This window comes from Asterias amurensis, chromosome 7, assembly GCF_032118995.1.
Source record: "Asterias amurensis chromosome 7, ASM3211899v1".
Taxonomy (NCBI): Eukaryota; Metazoa; Echinodermata; class Asteroidea; order Forcipulatida; family Asteriidae; genus Asterias; species Asterias amurensis.
The window spans coordinates 13,102,299-13,122,185 of NC_092654.1; the positions used below are offsets into that span (position 1 = coordinate 13,102,299).

Genomic DNA, 19,887 nt, shown 5'->3' on the forward strand with positions numbered 1-19,887 from the left:
TATTTATTTGCACACCCAACAGCACAAGCACCAATAACAGAATGGTGAATAAGAAAACGAGAAGATATGTTCAGTTTCAGATGTGGGAGGGAAAACCCCCCCAAAAGGGAAAAACATATGCAAAAACCAAACCCAAATAAGAGCTCTGGTTTGGGGTGGGAATCAAAGCCAGGGTCCACAGCAAGGAAGGAAACCTAGAGCTACCCTGATGCCTAACTTGACCTTTGACCCACTTTAGAGACAAGATGATGAAACCATGTAAACACTTGATGCATAAGACTTTAACTGGTTTTGTCATCTGAACAAATAACAACAATAGTAGGAAAAAATGTGAGGAAAGATCTTTTACAAAGGGTGGCGCTTTTGGGAACAGCGAAAATCTTAAGCGGAGTTTTGCCAAGTTCCCTGAATGGGAAGATCATCTAAACAAACAACTAACAGTCTGCACTCAGTTGTCAAGCAAAAAAAATACAAACCTGTCTGCCCTGTGGCTGTAGAGGGTGCGCTTATCTCCTCTAATTCAGCCGTCCCGGCGACCGTCACTACGCTGAACTCGTACGTCGTTGCAGGTAGGAGTCCGGTTACCTCTAGTTGGTTGACGCCGCTGGGTGTGGTACCCGCTGGCACATCTACTGGGGCGCCGACCTCCTTGTAAGAAACGCTGAAGCCACTGTAAAAGTCTGTAGGTGGGGTCCATTTCAGGGTGATGGACACGGCATCAGTGTCCGCAGTGGTGACTTGTAATGGAGACAGGGGTACTACAAAGGGACAAAAATACACGAGTCAATACAGAATTGAAAAGATCCCACGTCACTCTGGATTTAAAAAAAAAGATCTTCACTGCAGTTGTTCCTTTGTATAAAATATTAAATCTCCATTCTAAGCTAGATCTACACCAACCATAGAAACTCGCAACTACACAAAGGAACACTTTTACCAATGTAGCCCAAACAAAATTGTTAACAAATGCAACATTGTGTTAACTTAGGCGTAATGAGTTAAGGCCCGGTCACACAGGCCATGATAACGAAAACGAAAACGCGAATGTTAAAAATGCACACTCTCGATTGGTTGCGTGGAGCAATTCAACCAATAGAATGCGTTCTCTTTCCATTGTTAATGTTATCGTTTTTGTTATCGCTGCAGTGTGACTTGGCCTTTACCCCAGAGATGCCAACATTTTACGTCTTGCAATAAGGGAGATTTTGTACAACAATCAAGGAGATATTTGAACAACATTTTCAACAAAGAAGGGAAAAGGTTTATGTAATCAGGGAGATTTTCATATATGTTCATCAGAACATGGAAAGATTGGTTTGTTTTCAGGGAACTTTCTGCAGAGGAGAGAATTTGCAACTCCGGTTAACCCCACCTTCCTTTTTTTTTAAATATTTTATTAAAACATGTATTGCAGTTAGAAACTGAATCCCACATGCCATCATCAATTATGTTAAAACATACATCAAACAGAAATAAACAATATGAAGATAAACAAGATATTAATATTAAAAACACTTTGCCAAAAATACATTGGAAAAACCAGAGGCTCAAATTTATTTCGAACTCACGTGTTCTCTGCAGAGTAGAAGTCTGAATCCCTGTATCTGTCAAGACTGTCACACTGATGTTGAATAAGGCCCCTGGGGTGAGGTTTGAGAAGGTACCACGCCGATGAACGGTATCGATAACTTTACTTGCGTCAGTACTGTCGATGGTCACAGCGTAACTTGTGAACCCTGGCACAGTATCGGCTGCACCCCAGGATATTGTAATAGTGTCCGTGGTCACAGATAGTATGACGATAACGCCTGCGTCTGGGGTAACTGTAAAAGGTTATAACAAACAAAATAATACTAGGATTTAAAACTTTGCATGGTGGGAAATGTGATTATATAGAAAGGTTTGGTAACATCATGTAATGATAATTTCTAAATGAGTTGGGGGCATGGTTCTGAAAAGAACCGTTGTTTTCAACCTGACGTTTCCATCGGTATGCTCTGATCGTCTTCTGGAGAAAGCAGGACCTTGATGCTGCATGTTGCTTATGTACTAATGATGCGGATTAGCTTTGATGCGTACTTATTATGTGCAATAACAAAATTATAATATTGATACTTGAGTGTAATGTAGCGAACAATTCTACCAATAATATACCTAGGGTGCTTGAATGAAGAGTTTTATTTTAGACAGGTTTTCGAAATTTTTGAATGATGTGACCAATTTATATGACACATTCGCAGGATTTTACACCGTGCTGTGAAAATCAGTTTCAAGATTTTTTACTGAGTGTATGCATGTATTTTTAGTTCCATTTCAGGGATTTATTCAGACTGAATTTAATTGAAATGTATTAATAATAATAAAGGCCGAGTCACACTGTAAGGATAATGAAAGTAAGGTTTTATGCTAATAATTATGTTAAGTAATTACCAACAGTGTCCACTGCCTTTAATAGCGACAAAAAGTAATAACAAAAGCAAAATTTAGTTGAAACAGACAGAAATACTAAAGGCTAATTGAAGTAATTAATTTGAATTGAATCTTACAGGTTGAAACCACAGTCGATGCAGGTTCACTTATTGTCCTGAGGGGTTCATTGCCAGAGCTAGTGGCCACGTATATGTTATAGTCCGTGGCTGGGATCAGATCTTCAAAGACGTACTCATCCAGCTGGCGTAAAACAAAGACCGTCCCGAGAATCGGTCCGTCTCCGATGTTGTGCGTTATGCGGTAGGAGTCAAACTCTGACGTAGAGTCTATAGGCTGGTTCCAGTTGACTCTTACCGTGGTCGGTGTGGAACCTGAATGAAAGACGCCACTAGGGGCTAATGGTACTGCAAATGCAAACAGTAATAAATTAAATAAGTTTTGCTGAAGCAAACAATGAAAAAAAGTAACTTTGAATAAAAGCAGATTGGTTGGTGTGGAACTCGGGACGAAACAGTTATAAATTAACTTTTGTAGTGGTAAACACTAGACCCTTCACAAAAAAAAAAGTTAATGTGCAATAATATTTTGGATGGCAAATAAAGAGAACATTCATGCTGTTTTGTATGCGGTTAATAGCAGCTTTACGCAAGCGCTTGTGCGTCTGCCGAGTGCACATCTTTATGCCGTTTGCCGAACAAAAGGATCTGTACGCATCCATGATTGTAAATTTCAAAGAAAGGCTTGATTAGAAAGGTAACTGAAAATAAAAGCAAATCAATATGCACATCTCCCTCTTCCCACACTTGACATTGTCGTTTGCGTTTCCAACCTCTTGTGGTGTAAGGCAGAGTATACCTTTGGTAATACACAACCACCATCGCAACTTACTAGGGCCCTTTTCAAAATCATGGTTTCGGCTTGGGATCCGGCTCAGGTTAGCTTTGTTTTGACAATATTGACAGTTGTTTTGACAATATTGAGCGTTCTTTGCGAACGTGCTCAGGGCTACAGACCAAGAGGACGAAGTCGAATTCAAAGCCAAAGCCTTGATTTCAAAAAGAGCCTAAGTAAGAAGCACTGCAGCTGTCGGTAATGTACAACCAAATGGTTATAAAAAAAAAATATATATATACAACGCCTTTAAAAACAGTAATAGAAAACGCACAAGTCCAACTTACCCGAGTAACATGCCTGTGATTTGCTTTCACAGAACTTGGGAAAGTACTGAGTATTATACGATAGGTTGTCGTGGCCGAGCGGTTAAGAGCACCGAACTCATGCTCTGCTGATTCTGTTCAGCAGAGTGTGGGTTCGAATCCCGGTCGTGACACTTGTGTCCCTGAGCAAAACACTTAACTATTATAGCTTCTCTCCACCCAGGGGTAAATGGGGACCTGTGAGGGCAGAGATGGTTCTTGTGATTGATTTAGCCGAGTAGCGCATTTGTTGCACCAGGCTGTATACTCCACAGGGAGCTGAGATGGTTTAAGGAGTGAATTAAGGCCCAGTGACTAGGGGTAATAATTTGAAGCGCTTTGAGACACCCGTTCGGGAGTGAAAAAGCGCTAAATAAACTCAAATATTATTAACTTGGGAAAGTACTGAGTATATACAGTGCTAGCTCACATCCGTGTATATGGGTAAAATAAAAAATAAATATTCCAACTTACTTGTTCGAAAGCTTTTGGTGTCTGACAGAGTACCAGCACTGACAGTGACATCGTAACGTCTCCCTGGTACAAGGCCAGCAAAACTGCCTGTGCGTACATTGCCGGGCTGGACAATACCGGTGTTTTCCCCCTGTAGGGGCATAATCTCATACACATACTGATCGAAGTTAGTGAAGACTTCACCCCAAGTGAACTCCACGGAACGGGTCAGGATTTCCACAAATATCACCTCCGCTGGTTGAGCAGGTGCTGTAATAATAATAATAATAATAATAATAATAATAATAATAGTAATAATAATATTAATAACTGTTGTCGTCGGACTATGCGTCATGACTGACCCTTTGTGACCCTAATTACTTCTGCCTATCCAGTGCAGTTTGATATGCATCATTTATTGGTAAGCCTGTGACTTCTTTAATTCCGTCCTTCTAACAAATTTTTTGAGGGTCACTTGAGCAACTGCCTTCAACTGCCGTCCGTGCACAATTACCTTTTCAAGGTTGTCTCACTTTGATCATATATCCACTCAATGAATGAGTGTGGGCAAATTCTGTGTGAAGCATTTCAACCAATCAAGGGCGTGTATTTTTTTGTCGTTCTCGTTTTCGTTCTCGTTATCGGGGCCTGTTATTCAACAAATCAGAAGCTCTTCATTCCAAACAATTATATTTCAGCTATAACCTAACCGGTACAAAAACAGCCCAATTCCTTCCCTAACCACCCTTCTCAACAGTTGAGTGTTTAACTTCTTGTTTTTTTGTGTGGAGCTGGAATCCAAGTTGTAGTTTTTTGTCAATAATTCTTGTACATAATCTTTTAACAATTTTTCTGTAAACACTTCCCATTTTTATGTTTTTATAACGGTCTGCCATGTTTGAATTTTTTAATAAACCAATAATAATAATACCTGTTGTCAAGGTGCTAGTACTCGAAGCACTGACCGTCTCGTCCGTGCCCAACCCAGCGACAGCCTTGACAGAGACTGTGTAATCCTCGCCAGGCAGCAGCTTGCGAAGGACAAAGGAAGCCCCATCCTCAGTTGGTACCGTGATGGGATTGGCGGAGCTCCCCTCTGGTAGATAGTCCAACAGGTAGAAATCAACCTGTCCTTCGGATGGATTCCAGGCAACGTTGAGAGTGGTCGAGGAGGAACTTTGAAGGAAGGGAAGGCCTGGTTGAGCGGCACCTAGGAAAGAGAAAAGAGAAACACGGGTTCTAAAACACATTTGTTCAATGATTGTCATCACAGTTAATAATTTCATTTTTTTTTTTACGTATTTATTTCTCTCTTATGGTGGAATGCTCTATATAAGTACAGTCTATTATTATTATTATTATTATTAATAATGAAAACATTGGTCCAAGAAAAAAACCTCTTTCCATTATACCAATATAACCCTTTTCACACTGTATTTCTTATCCCTGTAGAATACAGCCCATGGGAGGGCCCAGAAGTTTCCAGGGTTACCCTTGAGTGAAAGGAGTAAAAGCATTGTTCCCTTCGGCAGTATTTAAAGGAACACGTTGCCTTGGATTGGTCGAGTTGGGCTTTGAAAAGCGTTTGTATTCATTTGTTATAAAATGCATATGATTAGAAAGGTATTTTAAAAGTAGAATATAATGATCCGCACAAGTATTACTCGAAATTGTGTGGTATTCCTTTTACCTAGTCGACGGTCGGCCATTTATGGGAGTCAAATTTTTGACTCCTTTAAATGGCCGACCGTGTTAGTTCACAAAGTAAAAGGAAAAACACGCAATTTTGAGGCATATTTGAGTGGATCATTATATTCTACTTTCAAAACATCTTTCTAACCATATGTATTTCATAACAAGCAGTTTCAAACCCTTTTAATAGACCAACTCGTCCGATCCAAGGCAACGTGTTCCTTTAATGATAACCAAGAAAGAAAAATCTTCCCACTAAACCAATAAAGCCCTTTTCACACTGTTAGTACTATCTATATAAGTACTGCCAATTATTATTATTATTATTATTATTATTATTATTAATTAAAACATTGGTACTTGGGTTGTCTATAATGATTGCCAATCAAAAGAAACCTTTACATTATACCAATAAAGCCCTTTTCACACTGTACCTCATCCCCTAGGAACGCACCCAGGGGAGGCCCCGAAAGTTTTTATCTTTTGGTTACCCTTGAGAAGTGAGAGGAATAAAACATTGGTTCTTGGGTAGTCTATAATGATTGCCAATCAAAAGAAACCTTTACATTATACCAATAAAGCCCTTTTCACACTGTACCTCATCCCCTAGGAACGCACCCAGGGGAGGCCCCGAAAGTTTTTATCCTATGGTAACCCTTGAGAAGTGAGAGGAATAAAACATTGGTTCTTGGGTAGTCTATAATGATTGCCAATCAAAAGAAACCTTTACATTATACCAATAAAGCCCTTTTCACACTGTACCTCATCCCCTAGGAACGCACCCAGGGGAGGCCCCGAAAGTTTTTATCTTTTGGTTACCCTTGAGAAGTGAGAGGAATAAAACATTGGTACTTGGGTTGTCTATAATGATTGCCAATCAAAAGAAACCTTTACATTATACCAATATAGCCCTTTTCACACTGTACCTCATCCCCTAGGAATGCACCCAGGGGAGGCCCTGGAAGTTTTTATCCTATGGTAACCCTTGAGAAGTGAGAGGAATAAAACATTGGTTCTTGGGTAGTCTATAATGATTGCCAATCAAAAGAAACCTTTACATTATACCAATAAAGCCCTTTTCACACTGTACCTCATCCCCTTGGAATGCAGGCCAGGGGAGGCCCTGAAAGTTTTTTATCCCATGGTTACTCTTGAGAAGTGAGAGGAATAAAGCATTGGTCCATGGGGCAGTCTCTAATGATAACCAAGAAAGACAAATCTTTACATATATAAATGTATATAGGCTGTCACTCGCTAACGAGCATGACTATCGGGGGGGGGGGGGTTGAGTTTCGTAATTTGAGTTGGCAAGCCTTCTCATGAGAGTAGAGGCCAATCCTGGCAGATGTTTGACGGCCACAGTATCTGCATTGGAGGGATGCTTCCTCGGGATAAACCGCTCTATTGTGATGCCGCATCCTCCTAATCTCTGCAACTTCTGTCCTGGCATCCTCAGCTGATGCAGCCACACTCTTGGTGAGTGAACGCCATGTGGGCCTCTCGGTGTAAATCTTTACACTATAACAATTTAGCTCTTTTCATACTGTTGTTCATACCCTGTGTATCGCCCAGGGGGAAGGAAGTTCTTTTTACACATAAATGTGAGATCGCATAAAGCCATAGCGATAGTATTTTCTTTCAAAATTGTTAGCATGAGCGTTGTGCACTTACGGGTTCGTTGCGACGTTGACAAGGTGATTGTTGGGGTCACCACAACCTCGATGGTGTACAACACCCCAGATGAAAGTCTCAGAAAGTTGTACGTCCGGAACGTGTTGCTAGGGTCAACCAGTTGTGTCTCAAAGGTACCCCGCCCAACACTTGACTCATAGATGTAGATCCGGTAACCATTGACGGCAGCCATGTTTTCCGACCAGATAGCGATTATCTGGTTATGCGTGTAACTGCTGATGACAATCTCGTCAAAGGCAATGTTAGCTGTTGAGGGGAAATCCATTTAATGTTTATACAAAAATATACATAAATGCACATTTTTATTGTGTTTTATTAACTTTTTTTTTTTAAATACATTGGTGCCATGAGTAAAGCTAAAAGAGTTGTTTGTCAAAAATATCAGTATGGAGAAACAAGCCAAGATAGGTCGACAGAGGTGAAGTTTTCCAAAATATGTTTTTTGTGTAACTTCAAATGCCCAAATTTATCTTATTTTATATTGCCAACTTCCTTTCAGAGACTTGCACAGTCAAATCACATCAAACGACGTACTAGACTGTTCGATCCCTCTCAGTTTAAATCATAAAGTTATATATATGTAAGCACTAGAGGGTGCACAAGCCTAGATACGCCATCTTCTAAGTTGACAAAACAGCATTGTATAGGATTTGAGGCATTGCATGGTGAGGTATCAATGTATATTTGGTTTGCGGTAACACCATGTGTGTATCTACTTGCCAGTCTCCTGACAATGACTAGAGCAAGCTAGTCGAAACGTTGAGACCAATTCAGAACTGACTCCGCGGCAGTACAGTTAATTACGATTCTATAAGCTAAAGTAGTAGTCCAGTCTATTTTCTATACCATCCGCTCTGGTAATAGTTAAAAAGCAGGACATCAGTTCCTTTCAGAACTGAGAATCTGCCGAACCTCCGATTATCTACTCCGCGGCAGTAGAATAAAGCAAGACAGTTCCCTAAGAACAACTCTACCTGGCAAGAAGATACACACATGGTGTTACCGCAAACCAAACATACATCAAAACAGCATTGCATAGCATTATCATAACACACCCACCGACTTGTCAATGTGCATACAACGAACTTACAAAATGGCGCGCAAGTCTCCTTGCGGTCCCGTTGGCTTTTGTGCACACAGCATCATCAGTGCCTCTAGTTCTTATATATAAATCCAAATACAATAATTTCATTAAGGGTTGGAAGATATTATTATAGTTTTGAGATTTCAGACTGACTCACCGGTAGACTCCACAACCTCTGCCACCTGGTCCCCGTACTGGTCAGGGAAAGGGTTCGCTGCAGCTAGTCTCGACCTCACCACCACACGATAGTCCGACAGGGGATTCAGCGTGGAGAAGTCCACACTGTTTGTGTCTGAATCCGCTGTGTTGTCATAGGTTGGGTTACCGGGCCCGATGAGCTCAATGGTGTATCCGTCGAATGGAACACTCGCGGGTACCCATTGTGCAGTGAAGGACGTTGGGGTGATGCTGCTTACTGTGATAGGTCCGGGCGAACCGGGATCTAAAAATGACGAGATCAAAGAAAATGTGATGATTATTTTTTATGTTTATTTTTGTATCCTGATGAAGACTAGAGCAAGCTAGTCGGAATATTGAGATCAATTAAAAACTCACTCCTTAGTAGTGAAGTTGATAATGATCCTCTACAAGCAAAGGTAGTAGTCCAAGCTGATTTTCAACCTTCCACTCAGGTAGTAGTAAACTTGCGTTATAAATCTTTTTTGAGAGATGGTTGCAGAGCTGATTAAAGGGAAGGTACACCTTTGGTAATTGTCATAGACCAGTCTCCTCACTTCGTGTATCCCATCATAAGCATAAAATAACAAGCCTGTGAAAACTTTGGCTCAATCGGTCGTCAAAGTTTCGAGAAAATTATGAAAGTAAAAACACCCTTATTGGACGTATTTGTGTGCTTTCAGATAGGAATAAAACACTTCTAGCTGGAAGTATTTTATTATTTTAGTGAAAAATAACCTTCTTCTCAAAAACTACGTTATTTCAGAGGGAGTCACTTCCCACAACGTTTTATACTATCAACAGCTCTCCAATAATAATAATAACAATAATAATAATAAGACTTGTAATGCGCACATATCCACCCAGCTGGGTGTCCAATGCTTGTTACCAAGTCAGTTTTCAAGTTTGTACTTGTATTGAGTAATTACCAAACGTGTACCTTCCCTTTAAGTCTTGGTTTTTAAACATTAGCTGTGCTCGTCTTCAGGAGAAAAAAAACCTGCCTATATCCAGAGAATAATTACATGATTGTACACGCCAGTTTACTTTCATTAATTGTGTATTCTTAAGAAAGAGAAAAGAAATCCTACTTGTGCGTATGACTCTGTTGAAGGAAGCCGATGGGCTCAAGGCGTCCACTGTAATAGTGTACGTAGTGGATGGTGTCAGTTCAGTAAACTCATAACTAACTGGTTCCACAAGTTCATCCAGCACCTATTTGAGAAATGGAAGAGGTTTAGAATGATTTTCATGACCTACATGTAACTTCATGAACAAAAAACTGCTAAACACAACCAAATCTTGCTTAGCGAAACTCATAACTATAACTGGTTCCACAAGTTCATCCTGCACCTATTTGGGAAATGGAAGACGTTTAGAATGTTTTATGGGGCCAATTCCATGAAGCATGTCAAGCACAAAAACTTGCTAAGCAGAATGAAATCTTGCTTAACAAAAATAGATTACCAGACAGAATACCGTACATTTACCATTGCTGTGGCTGGTACTCCATTCATTTCTTGCTTAGCAAAGATACTTGCTCAGCAGAATTATGTAATGGTTACCAAGACGCACCAGGAAACACCAGGGTGAACTTTAGGTGCATTACACAATGCAAGGGACCTAAGTCTTTACACCCCATCTAAAGGATTCATCAATCATGGTCAATGCATGGTCATGCACACACTGCTGATCAGAAACATCAAAGCTTGAGTTAGGTGTCTTTATCCCGCACATAACGTCATTTTCGCTAAGAAAACCCTGGCTGTCAGACAAACGGCCACACCACCTCATAAAGTCATCAAGGCTCCAAATTGCACTGGTAGTGTAGTTGGGCGTTGGTAAACATAAAATTTTACACTTTTGAATAACCACCAGGTACTATAGCTTCCATGTTTAGCATTAGTGCGGAATGCTAGTGTATTAAATATTGTAGCACTGAGCTGTTGATATAAGAGCACTACCAGATGTCTTACCTCATCGATGGGGCCATCTGTATTTGCGATAATGACGTTGTATCTCAGGGAGCCTACGGGGGCCCAGACAACATCCACTGATGTCGATGTCAATTTACGTACAAGCAACTCTCCCGCAGGTACGCCGGCTAAAGAGAGAGAGAGAGAGAATGTAGGATGATGCTTTTTTTTTTTTTTTTTTTTTTTTTTAGTAAACCCCAACAGCTTTAAAAAAAAAAAAAAGGAAAAAATATGTTTGGGTTGAGCAAAGAGCATTTACTAGTACAAGATTTGAACCTTTGACCTCTGATTAAATCTACACCTACTAATGCTAGAGGTCTCTCTTTTTTTGTAAATATGTTTTTGGTGAGAGTGGGGGGGGGGGGGTGGTGCAAAGCTGAAATTTTTTTTTAGGGCAAAAAAAAACAGAACGGCGTTTTAAAATGGAGGAATCACATCCCTGAATCTTTGAGGGCTTGGACCTATCTCCCGTTGAGCAGAATGTAATAATAAACCATGGAAGCAGCCTGAACCTTCTCGTTTGCCACATTTGCATAACAACGGGATAAAGGTATGGAATCAGGGGTTACACAATAACCTATACTGCAAGTTTTCCAGAACCTGTTCTCACTCTTTGAATAAACTAAACCCAAACAAATTCTGCTGTTTGCTGTCAGCAAAACATTTGAGGTATATCTGAAGTTGTTTTGGGTGTAAAAATATGTCAGCCTGGTTCATACTTCCTGAATGCCATACGAACTTTGATGTCACAAATTCGCAAAGAATAGTTTGCATTGGTTGACTTGTGCTCAACTCCTGCAGATATTCGCTGCAAAAATAGGCTTGTGACGTAAAAATTTGCTTCCCATTACTCTACCAACTGAGCTATCCATCCCTATACACGTAAAGTGGTTAACAAACTAAAACGACTTACTTGTTGACTCTGTGTATGACACAGGCTCACTGATTGTCTCAAATCTCCCCACTCCGCTCAATGTTACTACTTCAATAGTGTAAAGCGTGCTTGGATTAAGCACAGTGAGCGTTGCCTCGGTTACGGTGATGTCATCCAAGGTAACCTTCGGTTTGCCCTCCTCCATGTAGGACACCTAATGGTTACAGAAAGTTAAAATTTAACACTTAAAGTATGTTTAAAAAAATTAACGTTTAAAGGGTTAGGGTACTTTTTTGTACAACAACAAAACACAAGCATCCACAAATTTACACTCATAAATACCTCAGACAGTTTCGCTATTCTTATTGGTGGAGAGTGCGTCATGTGGGGGTGTTTAAACCTTTGATAATAACCAGTGTTTATAACCGGTTGTGCGCACTAGTTTTGATGCAAGAAGTTTCTTTTTACGGGCGATGCAGGCGCTGTCGGTGAGTTGGTCGCGCTGTGTGTGAAAGTAAAACCAGCACGATTTGCATCAAGACTATACACGCATGCGCACGAACGAAACCGGAAACTGTCGGAAATAGGCTTGCAACACACCAGGAACACACGGACTGCGTACTATACATGTACATGTAACATGTAAATACCATGGAGGTAGAAACATACAGAGCTCAAGCACATCAGAATCGGATAAGTTTTACAGAGTTTTTTACTTTATTACGCCTTTTAACCAAAAAGGTATGAATGGTTCGGCGAGGGCCTTTATCAGACGGCAATTCGACCCTACAAGGTTTTAAACAGCCATGAAAGAACTAGTTACTACCCTTTTATTCCCTTATTAAATTTACACGGTTTATGACAATGATGGTAGAAAACGCCCCTTAATATTTACATGTACATGCTGGGGTGCCGTAGCTTTTAAGAAATGAGTAAAACAATTTCACAAAAATAATTTTCATCCTCTTGACATGCAAATTATTTTACAATGAATTTACGTGACTCTCATGAAAACATTGCCCTTTAATTTTAAAAATTTTTCTCAAAAACTTGACGACTAATGAAACCTCTACAGGTAAACTTTTTTCCATACATCTCCATTCAGAGTGAGTAAGGATTCATGTTACGGCCAAAATAATTGATCTACAAAAGGTAACAATATCCTTTAATATAGAATTAGATTTACCCGGTAGCCAGTCACATCTCCAGCAGGGCGAGCCCATCTGACTAAGAGGGACACCGGTGTTTTAGCGCCGGTGATGGGCGGAGTGTTTGGGTTCAACGGAGGATTAGGAACTGTAAGAAAGAACAAACAAAAACAGTTATTAAAACTCATTAGTTTTAGAGGCAGTGGACACTATTGGTAATTACTTAAAATAATTATTAGCCTAGAACTATACTTGGTTATGAGTAATAGGGAGTTTTTGTAATTATAAAACATTGTGAGAAAAAGCTCCCTCTGAAGTAATGCAGTTTTCGAGAAAGAAGTAGTTTTCCACGAATTTGATTTAGAGACCTCAGAATTACATTAGATGTCGAGGTCTCGAAATCAAGCATCTAAAAGCACATTATTATCTCGCAACTTTGACGATCAATTGAGCTCAAATTTTCACATGTTTGTTATTTTATGCATATGTTGATATACACTGAGTGAAAAATAAATTATGTCTATTTTGGCCCCCTGAATTGTCACACTAAACCAAGTCATATTATTCCTAACATTGTAACATGTGTAAGATTCAAAATGAGTAAAAAATGTGATGCGATCAAGCAAAATAAGTCGTTTGTCAACCCTGCCGTCGTTTTCACAAAACCTTTCCTAACTTAGGATTAATCTTAACACTTAGGACGAGTTCAGTTCCGTATATGAAGACTTTAGGAGGCATTTAACCCATCCTAAGTTAGAAAGGGTTACTCGTCCTTACTCAAGATAGGTTTAATCCTAGCGTTTCGTGAAATCGGCCTGGCCGGTAAGACACCAGAGCTTGAATCTGGTGCTCTTAACCGCTGGGCCATGACACGCCACAAGATACAACATTTGTTTGCACTGATGCAATGAGTTCATGCTTTTGACCCATTTCACCTGACGTGATCATCAGAATTATCTTGGATGCACCATTTTGGTGGTCAAATTCAACGTGTGTTATTCAGTGAAGTGCGCATTTTTAGGTGACGCGGCATTTACACGTAAGCCTATTGACCACCAACATGGTGAGCGTGGCCGCGCGTGCAAGGGGTCAATACTATAACTAGTGACACCAACCTGTACGTGTTAGTGTTTCTCCTGTGACATCAGTCCCTACAGCGATAACGCGGATGGTGTACTCCCTGCCAGGGGTCAGACCAGAGAATGTGGCCTCCAGGTTGACAAGGTTGATGTTGGAGGCTCCCTCATTTGGAATGATGGTCACGAGGTGTCGGATGAAGCCAGGCGAACTGGAAGCATCCCCCCAGAAGACTGTGATAGTGGTATCGGTGACCTGCTGAACGGCCAACTGAGCCTGGCCGAGTTGAGCTGTACCAGACACAACATTTATTCAATTCAGTTCAATCAAGAAGTCAATAATAATAAAATAGTAATAATATAACAGGTATACTTTATATTTTTTATTTATTGGTATATATACAACAAAATGACCAGCAGCATAAGCTGAAAGGGTCAAAGTACGCCTTAACCCTTTCAATACTTTACTCGACCGCGCAATGCAAGCGCTTCCTTACCATTGTCGAGAAAATTGTCGAGAAAACTTGACCGTGCGTTGTGTAAATGCTCCGTACCAATGTCGAGAAAACTCGACAGAAAAAAGCATTGCCTTTGAGAGATTGTATTTAGTTTGTTTGGCGCCCTCTGTTGTTAGGTTTTATATAGATGGGTTGCTTGTTTACCAAGCATTGCAATGGTATGTATTGTATAGGGGGTCGCCATTGTGATTTTCCGAGAAAAGTACACCTCAAGATTTCACGCTTCTGTTTTTTTTTCGTCAAAAATCACCATCATGTCTGCTCATCGCACGGAGGTTTTGGGTTATATGTTTGCCTATAGTGACTCTATAAAAAGACTTGGGAAGTTCTATCAAAGTATCTAGTGAACATTTGGCATCAAATCGGGGTACTTCGTCGCCAGACATGCAGTCAAATGATGACAAAACCGGACTATATACCAACGGTAGCTAACTGGACCGAGCACGTCACCCGTTCAACGCCGTGGGCTTGGGCGTGCAAGGGCGGGCCTGGACCCACTCGTGCTGGTCGAAGTGACCGTGGTAGCTGAACACTTTCAAAACAGATAAGATTTTTCAGCAAAATAGGTTCCGATTATGGTACAAATGAAAATAGAAGCCTATAATAAAACGGTTATATTTTCTGAGAAGTTTTTACAAACTTTTCTTGAGGAAAAATAGGTTGAAAATCTTGTTTTTCTTGAGACAGAAATCCCGAATAAAAATAGAAGTATTTTTTTTCAGCAACAAATCTTGCAAACAAAATTAAGATAAAATATTTACAAATTTGACATAGCAGGAAAGGTCATTTCATAAGCTACAAAGTGCATGCACAAAGTTTTTCAAAAAAATAACGTCTTCCCACAGAAAATCAAGATTGAAAACAGTACACATTGTAAATTGCGTTATATTTTGTTTAGTGTGAAAAAATACGGTACACAGCATTGTGACCTTTGTCAACAATGCGGTATCTGGTTGGGCGCTTGCAATAAAAAATGTGGTATTGAAAGGGTTAAAGGAACATTACAGAATTGGTTTTGCTAGCAAAAATGTTGCTGGCAGTGTAAGCACTTTGTGTTATCCACCATATACATAAACTGACAAACGTCTAAAAGTTTAAGATGGATCGGCCATCTAGGTCACCAAAGAATAGTGAAAAACCGTTTACAAATTTTGCATTGCATCGATGCCAAAACAAAAATGAGTAAAACGCTCCCCGAGTGATTAACTCAAAACAAGAAATTAAATTATTTATTTCTCATAAAACATGATATTTCAGACAGAAATATTTCAAGGGATGTTTTCTACTACCATCATCATTAAACTGTGTAAGTTTTAATGTAAATCGGTGATCTTCACGTTTTTTGTTTTTACCAGTTCTGTAACGTTCCTTTAAAATAGCAACAATCACATATTAAAAGACAATAAAATGCACTTGATGAGAAAATTAGAAAGAGACAAGAAATACAAGAAACAATATTAGTACAAAAGACTTTACCTTAAGCAAAACTATTGACTATGATACGTCATCCTTCGGATGGGACATAAAGCTGCTGGGGTGGATTTCACAAAAAGTTAGGACTAGTCTTATCTCGAGTTAGGACCAGTTACTCGTCCTAACTTAGGACTATCCATGCAATTTGTATACCTCCTTCTTTGTGAAATCGACCCCTGGTCATCCCTTGTTATTTGTGTAACGCATATAAAAAAAACTAGTGCACTTACTGAAGAGAGAAGGGGTTTGCCCAGATGTTCCTGGTTTGATTGGCAGCATATTGCGCCACAGCTCATTGTAAACCTTTACATGGTGCCATGTATTTAAACGTCATACAAATAGGTCTCATAACTCAATTGCAGTCCCACATACCATGCAGGAAAATACTGTATGTAAAGCCACCTTGAGCCACACTGAGTGACGGATATACACGCCATACAGCAAGCCACTATTATCAATTCAATTGAATTCAACGAACATTTATTTCCACAAAGGGTAATCACTTAATAAGAAAACAAAACAATATATACAATAAACTAATACGTGGAGGCATAACCCAGGAAAAAAAAAGACAAAAGACAAAACAAAACAAAACAATGAAACAAAACCAGACAAACAAACGAAGTGGACATGAACTGTAGTAGAAATCAGACTGACTTATGCAACATTACGACACGGTTAATAAAAGAGGTACCAAGCAAAGTAAAGCACCTTTAAACCAAGACAAAAAACAAATGTATTTGTAAACTATGCTATATACTGGGAGATAAGATGGTTTTTGAAAGCGGTTTTAAATCGGCCAACAGAGGACTTTGATTTCACAGATTGCCTGAGTCCATTCCATAAACGAGGTTCATAGAAACGAAGTGTGTTCATTAAGAATGATGTGCGGGCAAGAGGGGTATAGTAGTTATTATGTGATCTAGTATGGTAATGGTGAATATCGCTAATTGAGGTGAAATATGAGGAGAAAGTGCGAGGAAGAAGGTTATTGGTATATTTGAACATTAATATACCTGTTTGAAGTTTATTAATGTCGGTGATTGTTAGTGTGTGTTACCTGGCAAACAAGGGTGCTGTGTGATCACGAGGTTGGGAAAGTGTGCAAATGCAAATAGCCCTTTTCTGAATGGTAATAAGAGATTTAAGTTTGTTAGTACTTGTGCGTGCCCAGACAATGTTGCAGTAGTTCAGATAAGGGGAAAATGAGAGTATTGTAAAGAGAAAATAGAGTGGTAGATGGGAGAAAGGAGCGGAGCTTAGAAAGTACACCAGTGTTTCGGCTGATGACTTTGGAAACGGAAGTAATGTGGTTGGACCAGGAAAGTTTGTCATCGATGGTGGACTTTACTGATTGCAGTACATGTATCATTAATTTTGACTGTTCCACTGCCACACAAATCTTGAGACCTGGAGAAGACCATGTATTTAGTTTTACTAGAGTTGAGAGAGAGTTTGTTCGCTTGGAACCAGGAAGAAACTTTAGTAAGCTCAGTATTGAGGTTACTGACCAGGGAATCAAAATCAGTATGAGATGAAAGAATAGTAGTGTCATCAGCGAAAAGAATAAAGGACAACGTGTTAGAAGAACAGTGAAGATCGTTAACATATATAAGAAAGAGAAGAGGACCAAGAATAGAACCTTGAGGCACGCCATGATGAATTGTTTTGAGAGAAGAAGACGATTGTTTGATAGAGGTGAACTGTTTGCAGTTATTAAGATAATCAACAAACCACTGGTGACAGACACCTCTAATGCCGTAATGTTCAAGTTTAGAAAGAAGAATAGAGTGGTTGATAGTATCAAAGGCTTTTCAATTCAATTCAATTCAAAGAATTGAAAAGATTGATAAAAACGCCTATAGAAGATAGCTTATCAGAAAGAAAATTTGAAAGAGAATCAACAAGTTGGATCAGAGCCATATCAGTAGAGTAACTGCTGGTCATAAAGAAGATGAAATTGGGAAAGAAATTTGAAAAGTCGCTTATAGATAAGCTTTTCCAAGATTTTTGAAAAACATGGAAGAACAGAAATAGGACGATAGTTAGACAAATCATGGCGATCGCCAGATTTAAAGACAGGGGTTACCTGGGCAATCTTAAGATTACAAGGCACAGATCCACTTAGAAAAGAGAGATTAAAGATATGAGCCAGATGATGAGAGATAAAAGGAAAACGCGAGTGCAATACAAACAAATATAGCGTGTAATTTTTGCACTGTCCGTATATGTAGCGTGACAAAATGACATTTTACAATACGCACTGTGTAATAAAAACAGAGGAAGTAGGATATAAAACAGAGGTCGTAGCATATTTGTTTTTATCCCCCTAGTAGTTCGAGCTTCTGATTGGTGGATTAGCGCGTACTGGAAGATATTATTATTTATTACACTTACTTGTAGTTGCATTAACTCCTGTAGGCTCACTGTACGTTGTTTCACTCTCTGGCCCACTACTGACGGCAACCACATTAACAGTGTATGTATTCTCTGGTTCAAGTCTAGATATAGTGAATTCAGTTGGGTCCTCCCTGTTTACGGACCCTGCAATCACTTCATCACCTGATTCAGTAATATATGATATCCTGAAATCAATAATTCAAATGTGGCCGTCAGGCTGGTGTAATAGTAATAACAAAAAATCTTTTATATAGCACTTTATTACAGCCCAAACAGCCTCTTGAAGCACTTCCAACATCATTACCCCTGGTCATTGGGCCTTTTAAAAAATCATTCCTTAAACCATCTCAGCTCCCTGGGGCGTATACAGCCGGTGCTGAGAGTGACTGCGCTCCCAGCTATTCATTCACATAAACCATTTCTGCACTCACAGGTACCCATTTTACCCATGGGTGAAGAGAAGCAATGTTTTTAGTGTCTTGCTCAAGGACACAAGTGTCATGACTGGTAAAGAACTATATGGCATGTATGGTAAAGAATCTTGCAAGTGCCACAAACGGGATCCGAACCCACACTGTGCTTGGGCATGAGTCCAGTGCACTCAACCACTCTGTCGCAACAACAAAATGGTCAAATTACATGTAAGAGATCTAATTTTTTCATGTTTGAAAGGATCTTGACTTGACTGAACATCCATTTTCTTTCTTCTCCTTTTCTAATGCAGCCTTCATGACTGAACATTGCCAGTCACAGGGGCGAACCCCTTCTAATTGCAATAAGTGTGTACTGGGGTCTTTTTCATGCATTGATAGTTTTTCGAAATAACACTCGAGACCTACATTGGCTTCCTGTCAATGCTCCCATACAGTACAAAGTCCTGCTCCTCATGCTCAATGCTGCCATGCAGAGGTTAATAAATAGTCTATGTTTCAAGGCATGACACACCACAAATCTACATCTTACCTGTAGCTGTTATAGTCAGAAGTGCCTTGAAATGGAATCCATGTGATATCGAACGTCAATGCAGATGTGTCGACAATTGTAACCAACTGTACAGCCTCAGGCACTGCAGTTAGAAAATATGAAGATAAACATTTTAACAAGCCACAGTTCGTCTTCAAATTGATCAGCATAAGTCAAAAACATCAAGTATGTCCCGAGCCAATGTGGCAATATACGATTGAGAATATTTCTGTTAACTTTGGTTTTTACCCATAAACAGATGTGTGTTAATAGCATTGTATACTCTGCACTTTCCTGAGTCCTGTGAAAAAATATCACAGGCATATTACCTTGGGTGGAATTCGAACCTACGACCCTAGCAATTCGAGAGCAGTGTCTTACCAACCAGCCTACCGAGATTGCCTGTCAGCTAGAGGCAATTTGAATCCTATGTTTTGCCAGCGAGTACCGCAACAATAAAATACATGTAGATATCAAATTTGCATCGGGATAAAGAAAACTAATTTGTGTTTTTACTTATACAAGAATATTTATACTCCTCCCAGATGCCAGTCCATCACAGGTTAATCCCATGCTCTATTTGTACTCCTGGCTGGAAGGAAGCAACTTTGATAAAGTGCCATGCTCAAGTGTCGCGACTGACCAGGCTAAGATTCAAACCAACATTCTGTCAATTACTTGAGTCCACCGCCCTTGACCATTTTACCATGACAGCCCAAGTACTTTGGGCATGAT

The 19,887-nt window shown here is 39.7% G+C and overlaps 1 protein-coding gene across 2 annotated transcripts in view; it reads right to left on the reverse strand.

Moving 5' to 3' along the window:
* LOC139939398 (uncharacterized) overlaps positions 1 to 19,887 on the reverse strand; it is a 161,934-nt gene that overhangs the window by 135,977 nt on the left and 6,070 nt on the right. For both annotated transcript variants that reach the window (XM_071935233.1, XM_071935232.1), the window contains exons 6-19: positions 19,153 to 19,255; positions 18,187 to 18,374; positions 13,838 to 14,089; positions 12,761 to 12,870; positions 11,614 to 11,788; positions 10,701 to 10,828; positions 9,816 to 9,939; positions 8,705 to 8,989; positions 7,443 to 7,709; positions 5,011 to 5,289; positions 4,101 to 4,349; positions 2,547 to 2,834; positions 1,569 to 1,823; positions 477 to 758 (exon numbers count right to left, since the gene is read on the reverse strand). In XM_071935233.1, coding sequence (XP_071791334.1) covers positions 477 to 758; positions 1,569 to 1,823; positions 2,547 to 2,834; positions 4,101 to 4,349; positions 5,011 to 5,289; positions 7,443 to 7,709; positions 8,705 to 8,989; positions 9,816 to 9,939; positions 10,701 to 10,828; positions 11,614 to 11,788; positions 12,761 to 12,870; positions 13,838 to 14,089; positions 18,187 to 18,374; positions 19,153 to 19,255 — 2,985 coding nt within the window. The remainder of the gene's footprint in view (positions 1 to 476; positions 759 to 1,568; positions 1,824 to 2,546; positions 2,835 to 4,100; positions 4,350 to 5,010; positions 5,290 to 7,442; positions 7,710 to 8,704; positions 8,990 to 9,815; positions 9,940 to 10,700; positions 10,829 to 11,613; positions 11,789 to 12,760; positions 12,871 to 13,837; positions 14,090 to 18,186; positions 18,375 to 19,152; positions 19,256 to 19,887) is intronic.